This window comes from Otolemur garnettii, unplaced genomic scaffold (assembly GCF_000181295.1).
Source record: "Otolemur garnettii isolate 467f Iridium unplaced genomic scaffold, OtoGar3 scaffold00011, whole genome shotgun sequence".
NCBI classification, from domain to species: domain Eukaryota; kingdom Metazoa; phylum Chordata; class Mammalia; order Primates; family Galagidae; genus Otolemur; species Otolemur garnettii.
The window spans coordinates 32,463,400-32,488,312 of record NW_003852406.1 but is presented as its reverse complement, the minus strand read 5'-3'; the positions used below and the strand labels follow the sequence as shown (position 1 = coordinate 32,488,312).

Below are 24,913 nucleotides of genomic sequence, written 5' to 3'. Positions count from 1 at the left end.
TTTGCCTGAGTTTAGGAGTTAGAGACCAGCCTGAGCCTGAGCGAGACCCTATCTCTAAAAATAGTTGGGCCTTGTGGCAGGTACTTACAGACCCAGCTACTCAGGAGGCTGAGGCAAGAGAATCACTTGAGCCCAAGAGTTTGAGGTTGCTATGAGTTATGACAACATAGGCTACCCTGGAAGTCAGAGTGAGAGTGTCTCAAAAATAGAAAAATAAAACAAGTGAGACTCTGTCTCAAAAAAAAAAAAAAAGAAAGAAAGAAAGAAAGAAAGAAAACCCCCCTGCCTTGACTTTGTTTTCAGGGGACAGGCCTAGTAAAGAACATCTCTTTATTCCAAACAGAAAAAACCCCAAACTGGGTACCCAAGCTTTTCTTCTTCAGTGTGAACTGGTAACAAAAACGATGAAGATGAAGACAGGCAGCATTTACTGTGCATCTGCTGCCTGCCTGGAATGCACTAAACCATTCAATCCTCCATTCCCCTGGCAGGTTAATAACATCATTGTTAAACTGTTCTACAACCAGCAGTCAACAAAGCCAGGACTTTAAGAGCCAGTGACTTGAGTTCTCAATGAACAAACCAGACTACCAACATACAAGGGAAGGTGCAGCATGCAGGACCCAAGTATCATTCACAAGAAACAGAAAAGTAAAGGGATAAGTATCTAGGACTTAAAAAATAAGGAGGTATACTCAAGGATTTGAAAAACTATATCCTTGAAACAAGAACAGGATGCTATGAAAAAGTGAAGTCAGACAGTAAAAAAGGATGAAAAATGGAAAAAATATAAAATTTAACTCAAGAGGCCAGAAAATAAAGATGAAGAGACCACCTAGGATATCTAGATGAAAAATCTGAGAGATAAGAAAAATCCAGGAGGACAGTACAACAGAGTCACCATGAGAATAATGAAATGAAATAAAAGAAATCTTGCAAGAAATATTAAAGAAAATGTCCGAGAGCAAAGGATTCAAGTCTTCAGGTGGTAAGGACAGGTAATAGAACAATGATACAGTAGAACACTGACCACCTCAAGTAGACCCCACATGTACGTGTCACACAGTAGGTCTGGTTCCTTGAGCTGACCACTTCTTTAAGTCAACCAGTTTATTACAGTCCCTCGGATGGTCAACTGACAGAGGTTCTGTAATTTTAAAAAGATCCTTCTTTGGAATATTTCTTTCTTTCTTTCTTTTTTTTTTTTTTGAGACAGAGCCTCAAGTTGTCCTCCTAGGTAGAGTGCTGTGGCATCACAGCTCACAGCAACCACCACCTCCTGGGCTTAAGCAAGTCTCCTGCCTCAGCCTCCCAAGTAGCTGGGACCACAGGCACCCACCACAACACCCGGCTATTTTTTGGTTGCAGCCGTCATTGTTGTTTGGCAGTTCGGGCTGGATTAAAACCCGCCACCTTAGGTGTATGTGGCTGGCGCCTTAGCCACGTGAGCCACAGGCACCGAGCCAGAATATTTCTGTAAAACTTCTTAACACCAAGAATAAAGAATCTAAATGCTTCCTTACAAGAAAAAAAGACATCTACAAAGAAACCAGAATCAGTCTGGCACCAGGCTCTGAGGTGCTGGGAAGCGCCAGATCTACAGGTCAATGCTTTCTACATCATCAGGTCAGCTGACCTTCAACTCAGAAATAAACCATAAAGTAGCTTCTAGAAAGTTTCCTTCTTCTTTTATTTTTTCTTGCAGTTTTTGGCTGGGGCCAGGTTTGAACCCACCACGACGGGTATATGGGGCTGGCACCCTACTCCTTTGAGCCACAGGCACCTCCGGAAAGTTTCCTTCTTATACTCCCATTCCTTTGAAGAAATGAAGAACTTACTCCAGCAAAACTAGAAAGAACACCAAATAATCCAGAAAATAGTGGGTCCAACCAAGAAGGGCAATGTAGACCCCAGACGAACCTTGAGTTACAGGCAAAGAAGTAAAAATCTAAGATGGGAGTAGAGGGGGCTGGGCGTACTCTGAGAGGCCAAGTCAGGCGGATTATTTGAGCTCAGGAGTTTAAAACCAGCCTAAGCAAGAGCTACACCCCGTCTCTACTAAAAATAGAAAAACTAGCCTGGCTTTGTGGTGGATGCCTACAGTCCCACCTACTCCAGAGACTGTGGCAAGAGGATTGCTTGAGCCCAAGACCTTGAGGTTGCTGTGAGCTATGACACCACAGCACTCTACCCAGGAAGACAAAGTGAGATTGTCTCAAAAATAAAAAATAAAATGGAAGGAGAGGACTCCAGCGCTATGCAACAGATGGTTTAACAAAGAAGACATGATGGAAGTCCACTATCCTTTTCTAAACAAGAAATAGAGAAGGTGATCACAAAATCTAAGAAAAGCAAAATGCAGCACAAAGAAATTATGATTGAAAGGTGAAGTTAAATATATAGCCATGTTTTTAAGCCACTACTGGAGTACACATTTGCATGAATCCACAAAGATCCAGAAATAGTGATCTTTTAGTGGTCTGGAGCCCTGAAACTGTATCTGCAGAGATGAAAATGTCATTCTGGCACACTGCACAGCCCAACAGTCATGGTGGTCACTGATTGTTTGAACTTATGGATTGAAATGACAGAAACTCAATGAAAAGTCACCATGATCACCAGCAAGAACGTAGATGCTCTCATCACCTTGATACTGCAGGAATGAAAGTTAAGCTGACATCCGGGAGCTGGGGACAGAGCAAGATGAAAGAGGATAGAACAAGAAATCAAGTAAAGTAAAAGGCATTGACAACCAAGAAGCAAAAATAACTTCCAAATGCTGAGAACAGCAAAAGGAAGTTTTCGGATAACTAAGAACAATCCTGATGTTTCTTAGCAGAAAGACAACAGATAACTGACTTTAAGTTGCTCTTGGGTAGTAGGAGTAAGGAGGAAGAGGGTGGCTTCTGCTTTTTATCAGCATCTTTGTTTTTGTCTACATGTATTATTTAAGCGAAAATTTTAAATTTTGTCATCAAAATGTTACTCATCTCTCACATCACTTATTACTATGTTTTCTCAGTGGCAGGCTGGCATATTTTAGTACCTAATGATATATTTTACTATTTTTATTGAGGCATAGTCTCACCAATAATACTTTTTCTTTAAAAAATTAAAGGTGTGGTCACCACTCTGCATTTCATCCATCAGAAATGCGTGAGGAAATGAGATGCAGGCATTATTCAGACTGATTTACAAAGTTATTTCCTCTCTCCTCTACCTCACTCTGCCCTTCACAAATCAACTGCGTCTCCTCAGCTGTAGCAAAGTGACACTACCGCATTGGAAAGTTGCCACAGTCCTCTAAGTCACTAGATGCTAATTTGCAGTAATTACATTTAAGATTCTGATCTAAAAATCAAGAATGAATATTAATAAGGTCAGTGGCAAGGAGATATCGATGGTCAAAGCATGATTAAAATTAAAGCATTAAAATTACAAGAAGAGCCAGGTGTATGGGCAGCGCCTATGGCTCAAGGAGTGGGGCGCCGGCCCCTATACCGGGGATGGTGGGTTCAAGCCCAGCCCTGGCCAAAACTGCAAAAAAAAAGAAAAGAAAAGAAAAGAAAGGAAAAGCCACCGGGTGTGGTGGCTCATACCTGTAATCCTAACACACTGGGAGGCTGGGGCAGGTGGATCAGTTGAGCTCAAGAGTTCGAGACCAGCCTGAGCAAGAGCAAGACCCCATCTCTGCTAAAAATAGAAAAACTAGCCAGGTGTGGTAGTAGGCACTTATAGTCCCAGCTACTTGGGAGGCTGAGGCAAGAGAACTGCTTGAGCCCAAGAGTTTGAGGTTGTTGTGAGCTATGACGCCATGGCACTCTAGAATGGGTGACAGAGACTGTGTCTCAAAATAAATAAACAAATAAATAATAAATAAAAATAAAAAATAAAAAACTTTAATTGCAAATAAGGATCACAAAACCACTGTTACAATGTGTTTGATCCCAATTTTACAAAATAAGTGGAAAATGCAAAAAAATGAAAAGTGCTAAAATGAACAGTAAGCACAGTACGCAAGATGCCTGAGGCCAAGACGATGAAAGCATGAGACACACTAAAGTTTTGATTTTCTCATGCCTCTCTTGAACGCTCACTGATCTCTGGCTGATAAGAATGTATGTTCAGTTACGAAAGAAAATGAGAATACTTTACATGTGTGAAAAGCTAAAAATAAAATGTCATTTTTATAAACTATCGAAAAGTCAAGGTATAATTAGAGAATTATTCTTTTTAAACTAGCCTTTGATGAATGAAATCTTCCCTGTCACTCTGCTCAGTGCCATATTTTCAAAAATGCACGGGCATGGCAGCCTGTGCCACCGTAGGCCACATCTCCTGTTGAGTGGAGGCAGCGGGAGGACAGCTCTGTGGCGCTGCCCTAGGTCAATCCATGCCTGAGGCACTGCTACCTCCAGACCTGTCTCAGAAATGCTGCTGGACAAGAACAGGAAAATGGTGAAGCCTGGAAACATCTCTCTACTTAAAATAGGAAATCTAGGTGGGTGCCTATAGTCCCAGCTACTTGGGAGGCTCCCACAAGAGGATCGCTTTGATGTCAAGAGACTAAGGTTGCTATGAGCTAAGATGAGGCCAGGGCACTACCCAGGGTGACAGAGTGAGACGCTGTCTCAAAATAAAAAAAAAAAAAAAAGAACAGTCAGAAGAAGTGGTGATAATTTAGGCTACAAAGAGATGATTAAGAGGAAAATTTAATCTAATTCAGCCAACATTTACTGAGGTTCAGTCTACCTCATGGTTAGATTCTATGGGAAATTTAAATGTGGAAGAAGGCCATCACTGCCCTCCTGGAGCGCACATGATAGCAGTTTCCAAATATCTGACAGGACATGACGTGGAATGGCACGGCGACTGAGAATTAGCACCAGTGAGAGAAAATTAACACAGCTGAAATCAGAGTGGCGGGTTCAAACCCAGCCCTGGCCCAAAAAGGAAAAAAAAAAAATATTTGAGAGTGAGCAACTATCAATAAGAAGAGAATTATTAGCAAAGACAAATTTGGGATTCAGGTAGCTAACTCCCTGGGGATTAGACAGCTTCCCAAAAGGGAAGAGGAAGTAGGACAAAGACCATCCAGTTAGAGGTAAGTTATTACCATTTCCTTAGCTTTTATCTAGGGTAAAGAATTTGGGATATTTGTTACATGATTCAAACAAACACAAAAGCTAAACAAAGACACTGCTAATGGGCCATGAAAATTTATCAAAGACATAAGATTACAATCAAATTTTATACTTGAAATTTTTATTTTATATTGTATCTTATTCATTGAGGTAGAAAATGTTGCCCAGCCTGGAGTATGATGGCAAGATCACAGCACACTCAGCCTCAGTCTCCTAGTCTCACGCCATCCTCCTGTCTCAGCCTCAGTAGTCATGGTTGGCTAATTTTTCAACTTCCTGTAGAGACAGGATCTTGCTATGCTGCCCAGGCTGATTTCAACTCCTGGGCTCAAGCAATTCTCCCACCATGACCTCCCAAAGTGCTAGAATTATAGATATGAGCTAATGCTCCAGGCCTAGAAATTAAAAGCAAAAAAAATTAAGAAATTCTTGAATCAAGTCTGAGTTAGACTAAATGAGTAAAAAACCTGGATCTCTACATTTCATACACTTGCCAAACTCTCCTGCTCCTCCCCCACCCAACAGATCAGGGAAATGATTCAGACTATCACATCAGGCTCGGTGCCTGTAGCTCAAACAGCTAAGATGCCAGCCACATACACCAGAGCTGGCAGGTCTGAATCCAGTCAGGGCCTGCCAAACAACAATGACAACTACAACCAAAAAATAGCCGGGTGATGTGGCAGGCGCCTGTGTAGTCCTAGCTACTTGGAAGGCAGAGGCAAGAGAATTGCTTAAGCCCAAGAGTTGGAGGCTGTTGTGAGCTGTAATGCCACAGCACTCTACCAAGGGCCACAGCTTGAGGCTCTGTCTCAAAAAAAAAAAGACTGTCACATGAGATACTTAGATAAAAAGCAGAAGGGTCAAAAATCTCAGGATATTGGACCTACTGAATACATTTTGCTTCAAGAAACCACCGCTGTCTTTATTTTTCCTGTTTTGCTATGGATGAGCAATGGCATTAGGAGTCTACTGGATTATTTCAACTGCACCATCCCTTCTGGGGATTCTCTGACGTACACTGTAATGGTTTCCCTAGCAGTGGAGGGGCTGAGACCTTAAAGTCCACTGACCGATATAATGGGCTTTGCAGGACACAGCACAGGTAGGCAGAGAAATGACCGTGCCTCTTAGTATCTCTTATATAATTTGAGACTAAATTTCAGTAGGGTAGGAGAGGGGAGGGATTCAAAATGGTTGATTTTCTTAGCAGAGACTTACACCAGATCCATTCAGTCAAGAAAGCCTGGACACGGCTCCAGCTCCCCTGCTGCCAGAGCTCTCTCAATTTAGGTTGAAAAGAACCATTCACTTGCTAAAAATTGTGAGGGACCCACAGATTGGTAAGAACTCATGAAGCAGAGAGATTGCCAACAAAGTCACAGACTTGTCTTACTTGCTGTACCCACAGTCTTGAGAAAGAAGTTTAAGTCAGGACCCTAGTCTAGCTCAGGTCAATAAAGCTGTATTGTTGAGAAGTGCCAAGTGACAGGCTCCTGAGCAGCTGGTATGGTCCTGTAGTGTATGATTCCAGGAAGCCACTTGCAAGGATAATTCAAGCTCTAGGAAGAATTAATACCATTAAAAAGACCACACAGCCAAAAGCAATCTACAAATTCAATGCAATCTCTATCAAAATACCAATGTCATCATTCACAAAAATAGAAAAAACATTTTAAAATTTGTACATAACAAAAAAGAGCCTGAATAGCCAAAGCAATCCTGAGCAAAAAGAACAAACCTGGAGGCATTACATTACTTGACTTCAAAACATATTACAAAGGTACAGTAACCAAAATAACACAGTATTGGTATAAAAACAGACACATAGACCAATGGAATGGAATAGAGAATTCAAAAATAAATACACGTATTTATAGCCAACTGATTTTTGGCAAAAAAAAAAAAAAAAAGAACATATATTGGGGAAAAAGATACCCTTTCAATAAATGGTGCTGAGAAACCTGAAGCTCCACAAGCAGAAGGGTGAACCTGGATCCCCATCTATCACCATACACACAATCAACTCAAGATGGATTAAAGACTTAAACACAAGACCTGAAACTATAAAAAAAATACTTCGGAACATTTGTTATGGCAAAGAGTTTATGCCTAAGTCCTTAAAAGCACAGACAACAAAACCAAAAACAGACAAATAAGACCATATTAAACTAAAAAGCTTCTGTACACAAAGGAAACAATCAACAGAGGGAAGAGACAGTCTGTAGGATGGGAGAGTGGTTATCCAACAAGGGATTAATACCCAGCATATACAAAGAATTCAAACAACTCAACAGTAAAAATAAATAATCCCTTTAAAAAGTGGGCAAAGGGTGTAAACAGACATTTCTCAAAAGACGACATACAAATGGCCAACACCACTTAAGATTACTAAGCATTAGAGATGTAATTCAAAACTACAAGGAGATACCACCTTCTCCCACTTATAATGGCTATTATGTTAAAAGACAAAAAATAACAGACGCTGGCAAAGATGTGGAGAAAAAGGAATTCTTATATTCCATTGGTGAGAATGTAAATTAGTACCACCATCATGGAAAACAATGTGGAGAGTTTTCAAAAAACAAAATAGAATGTCCATATAATCCAGCAATCCCACTACTGAGCCCCTACCCCCCAGTCAGTGAATCAGCAGGATGCTGCATCTATTTACTGCAGCTTTGCGCACAGCAGCACAGGGATGGAAACAGAAAATGAGGGTACGACACACTCACACAGTGAAATACTATTCACCCATAAAAAAGAATGAAACCACGTCATTTTCAGCAACCTGGATACAAGCAGAGGTCATCATATTAAGTAAAATAAGGCAGGCACAGAAAGAGAAGTATCATGAGATCTCACTCACAGGTGGGGGTTAAGAAATTTGATCTCATGGAGGTAGAGAGCAAATCAATAAATACCAAAGGCCTGGAAGGGAGGGGAGGGGGCAGGGGAAATGAAGAGAGGGTAGTCAATGAACACAAACACACATTCAGACTGGAAGTGCAGATTCTAATTTTTACAGCACAGTGGGGCAACTACAGTCAGCACCAGGGCATCACAGAATGTATTTCCAGGTAGCTGGAGGAGAAAACTTGAAATGTTCCTAACATAGTCTATGCACATAACAAAATATTACATGTACCCCATAAATATGTAAAATATTATGTGTCAATTAAAAAAATTATTTTATCCAACATATATGTGCTCTGCAAACACTCATGTGCTATGATTAACAACCCACTATACATACAATTCTCATTTCCTCACCTTACAGAGGAGGAAACTGAGGCACACATTAAATTAAATAGCATAGGCAGGATTCAAACCCAGTGGTCTAGCTCTGTAGTCCTTGCTCTTAACCTCTGCAGCCTGAGGCCCAAGTTATCAGGTTTCTGTTTACTAATCCTTAGCCAACTTCATCTCATCAAAATCCACAATACAAATGGTAAACTCAGGACCACTCAATCCAATTTTTTTTTTTTTTTTTTTGAGACAGAGTCTCATTCTGTCACCCTGGGTAGAGTGCTATGGCATCAGAGCTCACAGCAACCTCAAATTCTTGGGCTCCTTCCCTCATGAGTAGCTGGGACTACAGGCACCTGCCACCTTGCCCAGCTACTTTTTTCTATTTTTAGAAGAAATGGGAGTCTCGCTCTTGCTCAGGCTGGTCTCAAACTCCCAAGTGCAGGTAATCCACCACCTTGGCCTTCCAGAGTGCTAACATTACAGGCGGAGCCATGGAGCCCAGCCCTCTAAGAGATATATACATATTTTCTTTTTTATGAGGAAGGATACATGATTAAAAGTTTAGACACCAGTGCTCTCAATTAATATTGTTACTAGATATATTTTTTGATTTATTTTCTCAGAACAATAGTATCTCAGTGTGACAATAAAATGTTTTGAAATGTCAACAAATCAATGTATGCCAGGTGCTGGGCTAAATGCTAGGTACAATCTTCTAAGGTACAAAAAAAAAAAAAATCAATTTGCATTTTAAAAGATGACTTTGAATACCCTTGGAGAGACTTCCCCTCTGAAGGGAGTCCTGCACTGTTGTCTAAGCTGTATTCTGAATACATAGCAGGTCTCCAGAATCTTTGAAAATCAATTGAAAGGAAGAAAAGAATTGAGATGGCCACTGGATTCCTTTCACCACTACAAGTATCTGTACCACAGATATTGAAAACAAAAATCAACAATGAAAAATGATAAATAACAAGCAGAAATATAAATTCTGGTTTTTCTATCTTCTTTCCATACCTGGTCCTGTCCTGAGCATTGTCCAGCACACTTGCCCATTACCACCGTGGGAAGCTACTGACAGAGTGAATTCTTTTCTGATTTTAGAAGATGTGCTCTGCGCTGGCTATAAATCCCAGCTCATCTTTTAACTTGCTGTGACCCAGAGCAAGTCCTTCATGGTTCCTTGTCCTCAGTTTTTACGTCTGTGAAATGGACACAACTGTTTCTTGCCTCACAGATGGGGTGATGATTAAAATTACGTGACATGGCTCAGCGCCTGTAGCTCACAGGCTAGCGTGCCAGCCACATACACTAGGACTGGAGGGTTCAAATCCGGCCCAGGACTGCCAAACAACGACAACAACAATAAAATACATTTGGAATCTGTGGCGGGCACCTGTAGCCCCAGCTACTTGGGAAACTGAGGCAAAAGAATCGCTTCTTAAGCCAAAAAGTTTGAGGTTGCTGTAACCTCTGATGCCATGGCATTCTACCGAGGGCTCACAAAGTGAGATTCTGTCTCAAAAAAATAAATAAATAAATAAATAAATTGCGTTAACATGTGAAATGTGCTTAGCACAAAACAGATGTTTAGTGAATGCTGGCTACACCAGAACCAGTGTCTCATGCAAACTTCTTACTTTACAAATGGAGGCGATGAGGCCCAAGGACATTGTAAAACTATCCAGGCCACACACTGTGCGTCTCAAAGGCTGACTGGAAGCCACTGGTCTCTTAGCTCCATACCAGGGCTCTGCTGACTATATTCCACTAACTCTGGATAAATGCGACACTCCTCTGGAGTTCCCTATCTTTCTTTCTGCCTTCCTAAGACCTCAACACCTTTCTTTTGGTATGTACTCACTACATCCCTTAACTTTCTCATATTGTGACCCGTACTCCAATAATGGTATGCCACTGTCACCACGGCACACCAAGGGAAGCTGGGCTCTGCACTGCTCATTGACCTGAGTGCTGGTACGGATGGCAAGAAGATCCTGCTAGGAAATAACCACCTACAATTTATACGTTTTAACATATGCACATTTTTCCTTAAAAGAAAGCAAAAGACCCTCACAAAGTAATAACAATTATAGACTGGAGGTGGGGCGAGACAGGAGCTGTGGGTGCTACAAGAATTGCAGAATGTTAACCACTGTTGAAGGTGGATGACAAGCCATGGGGTTTAACTTGATATTTTCTTTAACTTGTGTATAACTTGAGATATTCCTTCATAAAGTTTTGCTTTGTTCCATTTTTAATAAACAGCATGGTGAAGCGAATAAGAAAGACAGTGAATGCACAGGTCTCACAGATCTGAGGTGGTGAAGCCAATAGGTAAGACAGAGAAGGTACAAATAAACTCTGGAGGTATCCGCGGACTCCTCCATAGTAACCACCACAATCACTTTTTCCGACTATCATAAAAACATATTAGCCTGAGATGTCCCTCAATCCACATTCTGAGGACTGTGGGTGCCGACACAGGTAGTAAGTAAATGGACTTGGACACACCACTCTTTCTCTCTCTCCAATAACAAACATCCTCTTTATCTTCTTTAATTTTTTTGAATTTCAAAATATTATGGGAGCACAAATGATTTTGGTTACATGGATCATCTCTGTAATTCTTGAGTCTCAGCTGTAAGTGTCCCTGTCACCCAGTGTTCACAGTACCCGCTGGTTGGTCTCTGCCCCTGCCCCGCTCCTGGTGGCTTTCCTCTACACTAGCTCCCCTCTGTGCACACCTGTGTTCATCAGGTAGTTACAATTTAACAGTGAGTCCATGTGCTTGTTTTTCCACTCTTGAAGTACTTCATCCAGTTCCATCTGGGCTGATACAGAAGGAATTAATTCAACCTTTCACGGCAGAGTAGTACTCCATCATATATACCACACCTCGTTAATCCACTCATGAACTGATGGGCACTCGAGTAGATTCCACATCTTTGCAATTGTGAAATGTGCTGCAATAAACATTTGTGTGCAGGTGTCTTTTTGGTGAAGTCTTCCTTTCCTTTGAGTAATGCCCAATAGTGGAACTGCAGGATCCATGGTGGGTCTTCTTTTTCGTTCTTAGTGGAATTGTACATTGTTTTCCATAGAAATTGTACTAATTGGCAATCCCACCAACAGCATATAAGCATTCCTTTCTCTCTGCATCCATACCAGCATCTCTTGTTTTAGACTTTTTAATAAGAGCCATTTTAACCAGGGTAAGGTGGTATCTCACTGTGGTTTTAATTTGCATTTCCCTGATGATTTGTAACACTAAACAGTTTTTCCTGTTTATTGGTCACCTGTCTTTCTTCTTTAGAGAAGAATATTCAGGTCTTTTGCCCAGTTTTTGAAAGGGTTGTTTGTTTTGTTCTTGCTGATATGCTTAAGTTCTTTGTAAATTCTAGTTATTAGCCTTTTATCTCTCTTCTTGGACCTGACTCACAGATAGGTGAGATTTCTCTTAAGAAAACAAGCTTTGTCTTGCTTAAGAAGACCAGGCATTTGAAGGACCAGATGTCCAGCTGAGGCAAGGATCTTGGTTCCCTGGGTCCTTACTGTCCCTTCCACCTCCCCTAGGCTGGGTTACACATTTACATCCAAGCCTGGAAGGACCACAGCAGCTATCTGACTGAGGTCTCCACTCCAAGAATCAACATGAACACAATGAATCTTGAACCTGAAAGGAAATAGGCCAAAATACAAACACTGCCTTGCAGTAGGGTTCCACTCACTCAAGGAGTATTATTCTTGGCTCGGGGTAAATCAAAAAAGAATGGCAAAAGAATACCGTCTTGCCCTCAAGGAGAACACATTCTTACAGAGTGCCATATAGTACTAACTAACCAAAAAACGAGGGGATCACAGAGTTAGCAGAGATAGGATGGCAAGGCTTTGCAAGGGAGGTGTATGAACAGGTGCAGGAGGGATCCCAATAGCATTTGACAGCCAGAAAAAAGCATTCCAGATAAAACACACAGAAAAACCAGGACTTTTTTATCTTTCATAAATATACAGGCAGCAATCTTTTATTTTTTTCCAGAAAAGAGTTGCAAATGAAGGGACAATTCCTAACAGATTTAGACTACAATTGTTTGGGGTGGTAATTAATTAACTCTGCAGTTCCTTAGAAAATGCAAAGATAAGTGGATAACCCAAAAATAACAAAAGAATAGATTTCTGAAGATCCAGACAGTCTCCAAGAAACCCTTGTCCCATTTTTAGTTCAGAGGAAATAAAGGGAAACACACGGGCAGGAGGCATTATGCAAATTAACACCGTAATCTTCAATATACTTAAATCCTGCAAAAGTTAATTATGGTCCCCTCCCATTTTGCACATCAAGAAACACCAGTCCACATGGAGTTAGTATGAGGTTTTGGGGGAAATCATCCAGTGGAAGTGTGGAAGCAAGCAGAGATGAAAAGACCTCTGGCAGAGCAAGATGCCCGGAGCCCAGAGACTTCTGCAGGAACTCACACAGCGGGCACAGAGCTGCCCTGCCTGCTGCTCTCCTGCGTGCTCAAAAGAAATCACAGAGGACACCAGCAATCACTTTCCAGACACAGAGTGACCAAAGAGTCACAGCTCAGGCAAACACAATACACACAACCCAAAGCCCATGCCCTCAGAGATGAGTCACTCACCCTTTACTTGAACATCTGACCCTGCAGCACAGGGTTGTTTTCACCAGCCTTCCAGAGGCTTGGTAAAGACACTATTCAAAAAGATAGCACGGAACTCCATAAACAGAGCTCTTACAGGGTGACAGAACAGGTGAGGGCAGAGGCTGCTCCATCTCAGCAAAACTGCCAATCCTTTCAGTTTATGTCTTAACTGCCTCTCCTTTGAAAGGACAATTCCTGATTAATCTCCAGTCCAGGCCTCACCTCCCCAACTCCAGACTTTCATTCTATGGCTTGCTGTACACCACCAGTTAAAAGTCTGCTGGGATCAGCACACTCAGCACACCCAAAGCCACACTCCTGATCCAAATCCTGTCCCCCCAGACCCAAGCCACTCACAACCCTCCCCTCACTGACTAACAGCAACTCCAGGTTTCCTGTTGCTCAAGCCAGAATCCTTGGGGTTATCCTTGACAACGCCCTTCCCTGCTCTATACTAGCAAATACTGTTGGTTCTACTTTTAAAATATAACCAAAATCTGAGCACTTCTCACCATCTCTGCTGCTACTATCCTCACCCAAGCCACCAGCATCTCCCACCTAAAATACTATGGTCAGCTCCTAACTGGTCTCCCACCTTGTCCCCTGACATGTGGCCCCTCCAGTTTACCATCCACAATACAGCATGATCCTTTTGAAACCCTTAGTCAGACTGCATCACTTCTCTACCCAAAGCCTTCCTATGGCTCCTTTTTTCATGTTCTAAAAGCTCAAGTCCTTTTTTTTTTGGAGACAGGGTCTCCCTCTGTCACCCATATAATGGTATCATCATATTCTGGGCTCAAGCAATCCAGGTCTGATTCTCATACAGGTAAAGCACATACTGATTGCCTTTTTAAAGCTACAGCCCACATGTCCTGTCTCCAGTATGTCCATCACCTTGCCCTGTGTTTATGTTTTTCTCCAACATTTATTATAGTCTAATAAACTATCATATTCACATAATTATTACAATTGCCATTTTTCATTTTTCTTTTTTTTTATATTTTTTGAGACAGAATCTTGCTCTGTTGTCTTGGGTAGAGTGCCATGATGTCATCATAGCCCACAGCAACCTTAAACTCTTGGGCTCAAGCAATCCCCCTGCCTCAGCCTCCTGAGTAGCTAAGACTATAAGCACCATATTTTCAACAGAGACAGGGTCTCGCCCTTGCTCAAGCTAGTCTCCATCCAACTCCTGAGCTCAAGCGATCCACCTCCCAGAGGCCTCCCAGAGTACTGGATTACAGGCATGAGCCACTGTACTCAGCCATGAGTACTGTTTTTCATCAGGCTTGTGAATGGAAGCATCATAAGAGCAGGGATTTTGTTTGTTTGTTTTGTTCTGGAATTATGCCTGGCCTTTAATGACAGGCACTTAATGTTTGTTAAATAAGCAGATTCAACAGGATATGAGATGAGTCAGAAGGGGCATTTCAGCACTCAAAGCCCTAGAAGTAGAGCATGCCAGGTGGTTACAAGGTGTGAGGTGCGGCCACAGTACAGGCTGTGGGGGGGTGCAGGGTGGGGAAATAACCAGGAAGAGGCTTCCTGGGTGTGGAATACTGACACTGCACAGGACGGGAGCAGAAGGTGGAATGAAGGAAGAAGACCGTGATCCAGATGTGGATCTGAGAAGTACACAGCAGGATAACAACTACCAACAGCATAAAAAAACTACATATTCATAGGTGCTTACGAAAGTATATTTTCTCCAAATAAAATTTGAAAACCGCTGGTATAATATGGACAAGTTGCATAATAAACGTTGCTGCTCCAGGCAAAGGAGAATTACAGTGAACTCTAAGGTTGGGGTGTACTACACAACCACAAGTCACTATGGAAGGTCTCCAACTGCCTCCCCCCAAAACTTACATGACCTAGGGTCCTGAAATACAGACCACCTCCTACCCTTCCTACTGGGCCTGCCCCAGACCTACTCTGTCAGCATCTTTGAGGATAGGGCCTTGTGTCTGTCTTAAAAAGGCCCTCCAAATTATTCTTACACTAAAGCCTGTGAGTACTGTTATTAGCAATTTGTTTATCTACCCTACAAATACTGGATAAGCACTCACTACATCTCATGCTGTACACTTATAGGAGGCTGAAGTGAAGCCAGGAGCAAAGCTGGGCATGCAGGTTTCAGCTGCCCCTCCCCACCAGATAAATCACACAGTAATCCAGGGACAAGTTATCAAGGGCCTAGACCTGGGAAAACAGAAAGAAAGGAAAAATATTCAAAAGAAAAAAAAATAATAGCTATGTGTGGCTGCTGCAGGAGAAAAGGCACTAAAGAGGATGCTGGGGCCTGGATCAATGGAGAAGAGTGGTTATTAGAGGAATAAAGAACTATGACAATAGGTAAAAATAAAATCCTTTAAGTTAAACCAGAATACAAAAGTCTTGTTCTAGCATTATATGCATAGACCTTCGCAGTCAATGTAATCATCATTACACAAGGTTTACTTGTGTCCGCAACAAAAACTAAAAACAGTTTGGGATAAGTTGGAATTTTCATCTGATTACCTAACAGAGGCTTTAGCTAGCAGAATTATACTTCACATCTGGAAACTCCGTAACCATTTACAAAAATGTCAAGTGAAGGAGCAAACTAATAATCAAAACTAAGGGGTCTGGGTGCTCTGCTTCCTTTGGAAATGTAAGCAGCACTCTGTTAAATAATCTCTAGGTTGGGCTCTTCTCAGAGACTCACAAAGTATGTAATTGATACACAACAGTTAACTATTAGCCTGAGCATTGAATCTGAATGACCTAGACTTCCTGGAAACAGAGGTTTCCAATTTCACCATGGTGCCATGGTCCTTTAACACTCACAAGTGGATCAATAATGTGAAAATTATCAATGAGCTCCATCACACAGAGCCTCGGAAAGGCCACGTGAACCCAAAGTGCAAGGCATGATGGGAGCATTCATATTTCAAAAGGAAGCAAGTGATTCCGGTCCCTTGGCCAAATGTAGGAAAAGGGAAGGATAACTCTGTCTGTGGAAGGTCATCTGGTAAGTAAAGAACAAGCAGAATGTTCTGAACAGAGCAGGAGAGACAATGTGTCGCCTTCTTGTCCCTGCCACCTCTGACTTTGGGCTCTAAGACATCCCTGCCCAGCTCCTAAGAGCTAAACCTGGAAACAACCAAGTGATCACAGGTGTTGGGTTACAGGAAAGGTTCCTCTCCTTTGAAGATCTCCTTTAGGGATATAAACACCTTGGCAGATGAAATGCTATCAGAGTTTAATAAGCACCACTCCCCAGAGCTCCCAAGGCCACAAGCAAGAGGTCCACAGAGCCTACTTCCCCTCAGCCCCAAACAAAATGAAAACTCTGTACTGTTCCTATACAGCAGGGTTTTTCAAACTTTTTTATCTCACAGCACACTTGAACCTATGGTTATACTTCAGTGAAACATGTAAATTATGTTGATCAAAGAAAAAAAATGGTAAAAAAAGAATAGACTTACCGTGTTTTGAACTTCTTTAGAAAATAATTTAATGGTCTTTAAAAATATTCACTGCATACCTAAGATTCTCAAAATCACTGCCGTACATCCACACACCATACTAGGCTTGACCTGGGTACTTCCATCCACAAAAGCGAGAAAAGAAACAATTTCCTTAACTCTTGATTTAAGCCTCTGGTTTTCAGCAAGACCTGAGGATTTGGTCATCTCAGTTCTAACAGCATTATCAACAATGGGAAGGCCAGTTAAGAAGCTGCTAAGAAGTGACTGTGGCTGTTGTCATTGTTCTCATTCCTTTAACTGAGGTTAGAAAAGGTTGGAAAACTTGCCTGAGGTCAAGCAGCTAAAGGCAGGCAGAATCTCCAAAAAAGCGAACCAACCAACCAAACAAAAGAACATCATAGGAAGCACAGAAGTGTGGGGAACATTCTTTCCCAGGTTACCCTTGAGACAACCTTGTCTGTTATTCTGACATAAGAGCCAGAAACCAGCTCTGGCTGTAAAGCATCTAAATGAAGAAATAAGTCATTAAATCATTTCATGCCAGGGAGCCCTTGACCTGAGTCACACAGAAGTCAGCTGGCACTGTGCAGACAGTGCCCTCCCCTCTTCTATCTTCCTCACCCAGTGCTGGGTTCATCCCATGGCCGTTCAGAGTCGGTCCACAGCACACAGACCACTTTACCAGCAGCCCCACCCCTCCAGGTGGGCAGTGTGTGTCGCTGTGGGTCAGGGTTGGGGAAATAGCTAAGGGGAGAGACCTGTTTTTCTATAGCCCTTTCACTTCCAGGCTTACAATGGGGACCCACGCATATGATCACAAAAAGACAATGACGTCACCGCTCCACTGACCTGGTTTACGGAATTAACTGTGGTCTGTTCTGCAAGGCAGATGCTCTCTTGTTGGTATGAACTCCGTCACACACAGGAGGCAGAGTGGAGACGCCCCACACAACCCTCCATCCATAACCAGACAGGGGCAGGAACCTGGCTCAGGGGACACAGAAATGTGTCTGGTGGTGCCTGCCCAGGCCACAGCCCTCTTCTCCTAGGACAACTCCCTCCCGCAGCCCCCAGAGCTGTTACTAACCCTGAAGTATAGCAGGTGAAGCAAGAACGGGCACCAGGCAAGGAGCCAGCCCCAGGGCAGCCAAATCGGAGCAAAGCTGGGTGAGATGTGTGTGGAGATGTGCAAAGACTACAGTGGAGAAAGACTGCTGGACAGGCCGGCAGCTGGAGGGAGCAAGGGCAGGGCAGGGCCAGGGGCCCTGACAGCTTCCAAGTTCCAGGCTTCTGCCCTAGTCAAGACTCCAAGGGATCTTGTCAAAGTGAATGTGGTGACTCCTTTTCCAGCACTGCCCCTCTATATGGTTTATTTTAATGACTTCTTGGCCACCAAAAAGATCTTTAACTAAAATCAACTTCTGTGTTTCAGCCACCCGAGGGACAGAACAAAAATATGTTTTAGGAGAGACCACATTCTCATAACTTTTATTATAGCATTTGTTAGAACTGTTCTGTTTTATATTCATTATTGCTGCTAATCTCTTACTGTGCCTAATTTATAAATTAAACTTTACCATACGTAAGGATGTTCAGTCTTTAGAGTGGAATAATAGGGAAGTTATTAACTGACAGTTTTTCAACCCTTCTCTGACTGCCTGCTTTCTCTTGCCAGCAGCCCCTCCTCTCCTCCCCTGCATTTCAGTTTTCACAAGCAGTTAAGGAGCCCAGCAGACCAAAAGGAAATGTAAATTCCTTCTCTTTACAGTTCAGCAGAACTTATTCCTTTAGCCCCAAGTAGTTCCTGAGTGTCCTGAGAACAATGGGATATGTCTTCCACCTAGCCAGGAAAAGCGGATGGACCAGTTTTCACAATACCTTGTGAATTTGGCTGCAGTTTAATTATTTGTCACCCTTAAACTCTCCTACCCACTAGACCTGGAGTGGCATTCTTTTTCTTTTAGGAAGTCTCACCACATCCCTTGCTCTCTGTCTCCCTTCGCCCATTATCTTCCCTCCTTCACTTCCTCTCCTCTCTCTTTGTAAAATAAAGGTTAGGTACAAAAGGTTAGGTACTACCTGAGTTCTCAGGCATCCAGTGGGGTCTTAGAACATATCTCCCAAAGATAAGGGGGGGACTACTGTATATAGACGTGTAAAAAAGTCTTCTCTAACATTCTAGCGTCTTTGACTCTTAATCAATTACAACTGAAGCCAATCTTTGTACACTGGCTTTTGGATGTTTCTAGGCTGGTGGTGTATCTCAACTCTGGCTGCCAGATGCTCCTGGATATACAGATCAGACTTTTTAAAAATTCAAGCTAGGAAAATCTAAAGTACAGCTAGGGTTCAGATCCACTGAGTTTCCTAGTATGGTCAAGAAAAGTTAAGTTCCAGACATTAGGTACGTTCCCTGAAAAATCACACAACACCTACCAGAAGATGCCAGGTCAGAAGTCCTGCAGTTGCATCACATCCCATTGTTCTAGGTGGTAAAACAATGGAATGAGAAGTGAAGTGCCTTTGTTCAAGGTGACTGCTATGGTCTGAATGTCTGTCTCCTTCAAAGCTCATGTTGACATTTTACTACCAACATAAACATATCCAGATGTGATTAGGCCAGGAGAGATCCACCCTCTCACCGGGATTAATGTGTTATCTCACACTGAGCTTTTTACAAAAGGGCAAGCTAAGACTCTCTCTCTCTTTCCTCCTGCCTTCCCTCCCTTTCTCTCTTGCTCTTCAGAAGGAGGTTCTTCTCTGGTGGAGGCTTAAAGACACCATTTTGGAAGCAGAGAATTCGCCCTCACCAGACACCAACCAGCCAAGTGCCTTGATCTTGGATTTCCCGCCTCGAGAACCAAGGGAAAGAAATGTCTTTTCTTTCTTTCTCTCTTTTTTCTTTTGAGACAGAGTCATACCCTATTGCCCAGGTTAGAGGGCAATACAATCAATAATTGATTAATCAATAATTGATTAATAGTTCCTCCTGTGTCAGCCTCCTTAGTAGCTGGGACTACAGGCTCATATCATACCACCTGGGTAATTTTTCTATTTTTCGTAGAGATGAGGTCTCACTCTTGCTCAGGTTGGTCTCCAACTCTTGAGCTCAAGGGGTCCTCCCACCTCAGTCTCCCAGAATGCTGGGATTACATGCACCATGCCTGACATGTCTTTTCTTTATATATTACTGGTCTCAGGTATTTTATTAGAACAGCACACAACTGCGGAAGGTAGTGAATGGTGAAACTAGTGAGAGTGATAGAGTTGGAACTAATTATCCTAGTCCAAAAGGTTTTGTGTTTGTCCTTCTAGACAAAATTAGGAAGACTGTTATTTAAAACAATCCTATAAAAACCCTCTGTTGTCCACATAATGATCTACTAAGTGTGAGGCCTGATATTTTGGATTCCTGCAGGCAGGCTTCTAGGAGTGGAACAGACTTAGTTTCAACTCAAGACTAAGTGAAATCCAGTACAGAGTGTAAAGCAGCTACCCAAGTGAACACTGCGATTCCCAAAGCCAGACTTAAGTCATAAGTGGGATAATCAATATAGAATCGAGCAGAGTGAGGAGTAGTAACGAAAGGTAGGGGTGACCTTAAAAGTAAGCTCTAAGTAACCTCAGGATAGTATGATTTAAGTGACTTACTTCACTTAAATGCTTCTTCCACCAATATGCTACGGCACCATTAGTTTTAAGACTGGATTTTACCTAAGAACGAGACTCCAAGAGTACCCTTAATAAAAACAAACATGCTTGGAGGATAATGCATTAAGGAGTTATTGCCTGTTAACACAGAAAATCAAATAGTCTGCCAGATCTTTGGCAACTGTATTACTGGAGAAAAGCAAGACACCTCAAAAAAGAGCCACAGATGAGTACATTTTGGTGGGAAGCAGGGAACTGCAAAGGGAAAACCAGGGTGATGGCACAGGGAGGGTGCCTGAAGAGCCAGGCTCTGCCACAGCACGCTTGCAAGGGAGAAGGGTACGTGGATATGAGGGGCTCTAAGTGAGCCCCCAAAAGACATTTAGCCCACTTTAGTTTCAACAAGTCTGCTCTTAAGTTTCAATCTTCCTAATGGGATACTCAGCTATGGTCTCCCTTCGAGTGCAAGCCAACATTCTATTTCCTCTCTAGAAATATCATTGTGCTTTCACCTTATCAAACTGTTCATATTACATGTTCTGTTTTTCTTCCCCCTAATCAAACCCAGGTAGAAATCCTAGGCCAGTGGTGTCCAACCTGGGGTGGACTCATGCTGAGGATTTTTTTTTTTTTTTTTTTGCTAATCAGCTTTCCTTAGTGTTTTCACATCTAATGTGTGGCCCAAGACAACTCTTATTCTCCCAGTGCACTGTAGAAAAGAAAAAAGGTTGGACACCCCTGTCCCTGGCTTTTGCTTTCCACATTTGCTTCCTCCTGAAGCCCTTATTCTAGATTATCTGCTGGCTTTACTACTCATCATTTGAGAAGACTCATAGCCTTTGTCCACATGTGCTTTAAATTTAATGCAATTTAAAGTGCCACGTCAAGGCGAGGCAGCTCACTATAGCATGAGTAGGGGCTGACACAGCTAGATAATGGATAAAAGACAAAGAGAAATACAAGGATTATGATTACTCTTCTGTTTAATACAGATATTTCAACATCACACCACCACCAACGGAATGGATACAAAGTAGATCAGACCTCAAGTCAATATGTACCCATGGATATTAAGCCCTAAAGGTAAAATACCATCCAAGTCTTTGTAAGAACTCAATTTAGAAAAAATTAAATTCGTCTCATTTATTTATGGGGCACTCATATGTGCAACTGATTAAACAAATATTTCACGAGCACCTATTACTTTAAGACACTTTGCCAGCAACTGCTGGGAACAGAGAAGACACAGAGTCCCTGTCCCCAACGATCTTTCAATTTAGTGGGGAGACAGATAAATGGCACATCTAGCAACACTGTGATAACCGCAGGCCAGGGAGCTGAGCACCAGGCCCACAGGGAACACGAACGGTCTCCTAACCCACTGGGGTCCAGTCAGGATCCAGTGTTCCCAGCACAAGGGCAGGGCACACACAAAGGGCCAGATGAGAATGGGAGGAGAGAAGACAAAGTCCCGGGCTGGGAGCTGTGGGGGCAACAGGCACTGACAACACACCTTGCAATCCTCTTGGGGGAATAACGCAAGTACAGAGATGGAGATGACTCGGGACACTCCAGACAAGGTAAGCTCTCCGGTCAGTGTCCTGAGGAGTGTGTACCCAGGTGGGAAAAGAGAAAGTTCTCCCACGAAGACATGGGGCTGGGGAGGTAAAAAAGAGTCTGCAGCCACAGAAGAATGGGTACATGGGGAAGAAGGGGTTCCTGCCATGTCAGTGGCCTGAACGGAATGATAAACAGGCAGAGAACAGCGTATGTTCTTGACAAGATCAGAGAGGAGAACTAGACAAGAACATCACCACGGGAAATGAGAGGGCTGCGGCCAAGGGACCAAGCAGCTTCGGAACCAGGTAAGTCCTGTTTAATATAACCAGACACACCATGGCACCTCTTGAGAAATCTGATAAAAATGGCTACATAGTGCAGTGGAAATAGTACTAAACTGTAGTAGTCACAAGACCAACTGCTGGTTGGCTGGGAGATTATCTGTGGGATGAGGTGGGTGAACAGGAGCAGCATCCACAAATAAATGGAAATGGAAATGTGGTGAGCCACCACAAGCCTTCTTTAAAAAAAAGTGAAATAAAACATACTCTGTGAAGTGCACTGCCCACAGAATACTGTTTTGTGAGACATTTGTTTTTGATACATATAGATGTGAATGCGTGTGCTTGATCAAGACGTAAACTGTGCTTCTTCCTGTGGGGTCACAGTTTAAATAGTTTGAAAAGCACAAGATAAGAGGTTCTGTGAGATTTCTTCGTATTTTAAGATTCTCATTCTGCTTTTAAATTCTAAACTTTTCTTTATTTTTATTTTTTTGAGATAAGGGTCTCATTATGTTGCCCTCGGTAGAGTGCCATGGCGTCACAGCTCACAGCAACCTCAAACTCTTGGGCTTAAGTGATTCTTTTGCCTCAGTCTCCCAAGTAGCTGAGCCTACCGGCGCCCGCCACAATGCCCAGCTATGGCATTGGTGTTTTGCAGGCCTGGGCCGGGTTAGAACCTGCCAGCCCCAGTGTAAGTTGGGCAGGGCCCTATCCATTGAGCTACAAGCGTGGAACCTACATTCTAAACTATTTTACAGGTGCATAAATCAATTCAGATATGAGTTCTGGCATAACATGAAGTAAATCATGGGCAATTTAGATATACGGTCAGGTAATACAAAATGTAATGTCATCCCAAACAATGCCCCTTAATTCAACTCAAAATGACAAGGAAAGTCCCCAGGAAACAACTACACCTTACCTATGTTGCAACGGGGACACACCTACATATTCAGGGCACAGGCATAGCCCTGGGAAAGGTTTTCATTTGAATGCAAATGGAGACAGGGGAGCAACATTCTATAGAACTTTCAAATAAAATCTACACAAGGTAGGATTTTCAGATTTCACTTTTAAAAGATCCAACACCAACCTTATTTTTACTTCCTTTACTAACAGCAAACTCTAGAATATATAAATAGAGAGAGAGACTGTGTGTGACACATACTTTTACCAGAAACCTTTTACTGGAACAGGTGGCTTTTAACTGCTTGTGAATTCTGACCCCAAAGAACTGCATGTGATATGCTCTCCTCTGCCTAAACCACTTTTGGAAGGCTGTAATTTAGAAGAGGGCATCCCCTTAGGACTTCAGGGGACACAACATCCCAAGTATAGTAAATAATTACTTCCCAGTTGGACAAGCTATTTTCCCAGACAGGCAAGGGGCAATTTATGAACACATGCACACACACATAAACATGAATGGGAAAATTAATTACTGCCAGCTATGTGCACGAACCGATAAGTAAGTTTTAGGTAAAAACCATACAAGGGTCCACAGCGACAACAATGCTCACTGTATTTAAGGGGTCTCCTTCATTGAAAGAAATCATATCTCATTACAGACACGACCTCAGGTATTTTCACCATCACTGCTTTGAAGTAGATGGGAAAGGTCACATATACCAAAACTGGAGCACAAACAGGTGACCTGACTTGCTCACTTAGCAGAGCCTTGTCTAATTGAGAATAAAACCCAAGTTTTTTTGTTTGCTTGTTTCACCAGGTCCAACGCTTAAACAATGCCTCCAGTTTGCGCCTAGCATGAATTAGTAAAAAGCCCTCAATACATACTTTCCAGTCCTTTGAATGCTAATTCAAGGTCAAAAGATTCCCCCAAACCCTTTAAGACTGAAACTTATCCAGGGCTGTTTTAGGCTCTGTTAAAGGCACCAGGCCACCAGTCACCAACTAACTTCCTGTCCACAGTGCCAGCTACTCTCCCCCACCGAGAGGCGAACTCCTGGACAATCCGTCCCCGGTCAGCCTCTAAGGTCGCCCAGACACTGCCTTGGGGGCTCTTTGCAAGCGGAAAGTCTTTCGGAGGTCATTCTGTCACACCCACTGACTTTACAGAGGAGGAATCTGAGGTCTAGAGACGCAGGTGCCTTGCTCAAGGTCACTACAGCCTGAGGACCTCAGTCTCTGGGTCAGTCACACAAACGAAAGACGAACCAAGTTGTTGCTTTCTGCCCTGTACTTAAGCACCCACACGCTGCTATTTGCAGTGAGTACAGCCACAAAGCCCCAGCCGGTGGACCGGCGACACCCAGGCGTGCCAAAGCAGGCAAAATCCTCCGAATCTGAGCTCTCCTGGAACCTGAGGTCTGGCGGGGTTTCCGGAGAGGGTGGACGCGGGGCCAGGGAGTCCCCGTTCGCCCACAGCCCCGGAGAAGGAGCTCCCTCTCCCCACAGGCCACCCACCCGCATCCGCAGGCCAGGCCTGGCAACCCCCGCCGGGCTCACCGGGTGCGCAGCGCCTGCCACGCGGCGTCGATGTCGGCGTAGAGGTTCTTCTCGGAGGGCTTGCCCGAGCTCACGCCGTAGCCTGAGTAGTCGTAGGAGAAGATGTTGCAGTTGATGCGCGAGCCGAGGCCGATGTAGAAGCTGCACATCTGGCCCAGGTCCACGGCGTTGCCGTGCGAGAAGAGCAGCGTGTACCGGCTGGAGGGCGCGCAGCGCACGAACATGCAGCCCAGCCGGTTGTCCCGGGCCGTGCGCGAGAAGAAGACCTCGACTGCGTCCAGCTCGCGCTGCGAGTACTGCCAGTCGGCGCGCTCGCTGAGGTGCAGGCTGCACGCGCCGGGCCCCGCGCCCGCGCCCTCCTCGGACTGCTGCGGCGCCGACTGGGCCGCGGAGGCGGAGGAGGAGGCGGCGGC

The 24,913-nt window shown here is 43.3% G+C and overlaps 1 protein-coding gene across 1 annotated transcript in view; it reads right to left on the bottom strand.

Annotated features, from left to right (window-relative positions):
* Positions 1-24,913, bottom strand: part of ABHD17C (abhydrolase domain containing 17C) — a gene marked incomplete at its 5' end in the record, with an annotated part of 51,262 nt that extends 26,349 nt beyond the window's left edge. The window contains one exon of the mRNA XM_012801821.1: positions 24,501-24,913. Within this exon, the coding sequence (XP_012657275.1) occupies positions 24,501-24,913 (413 nt within the window). The remainder of the gene's footprint in view (positions 1-24,500) is intronic.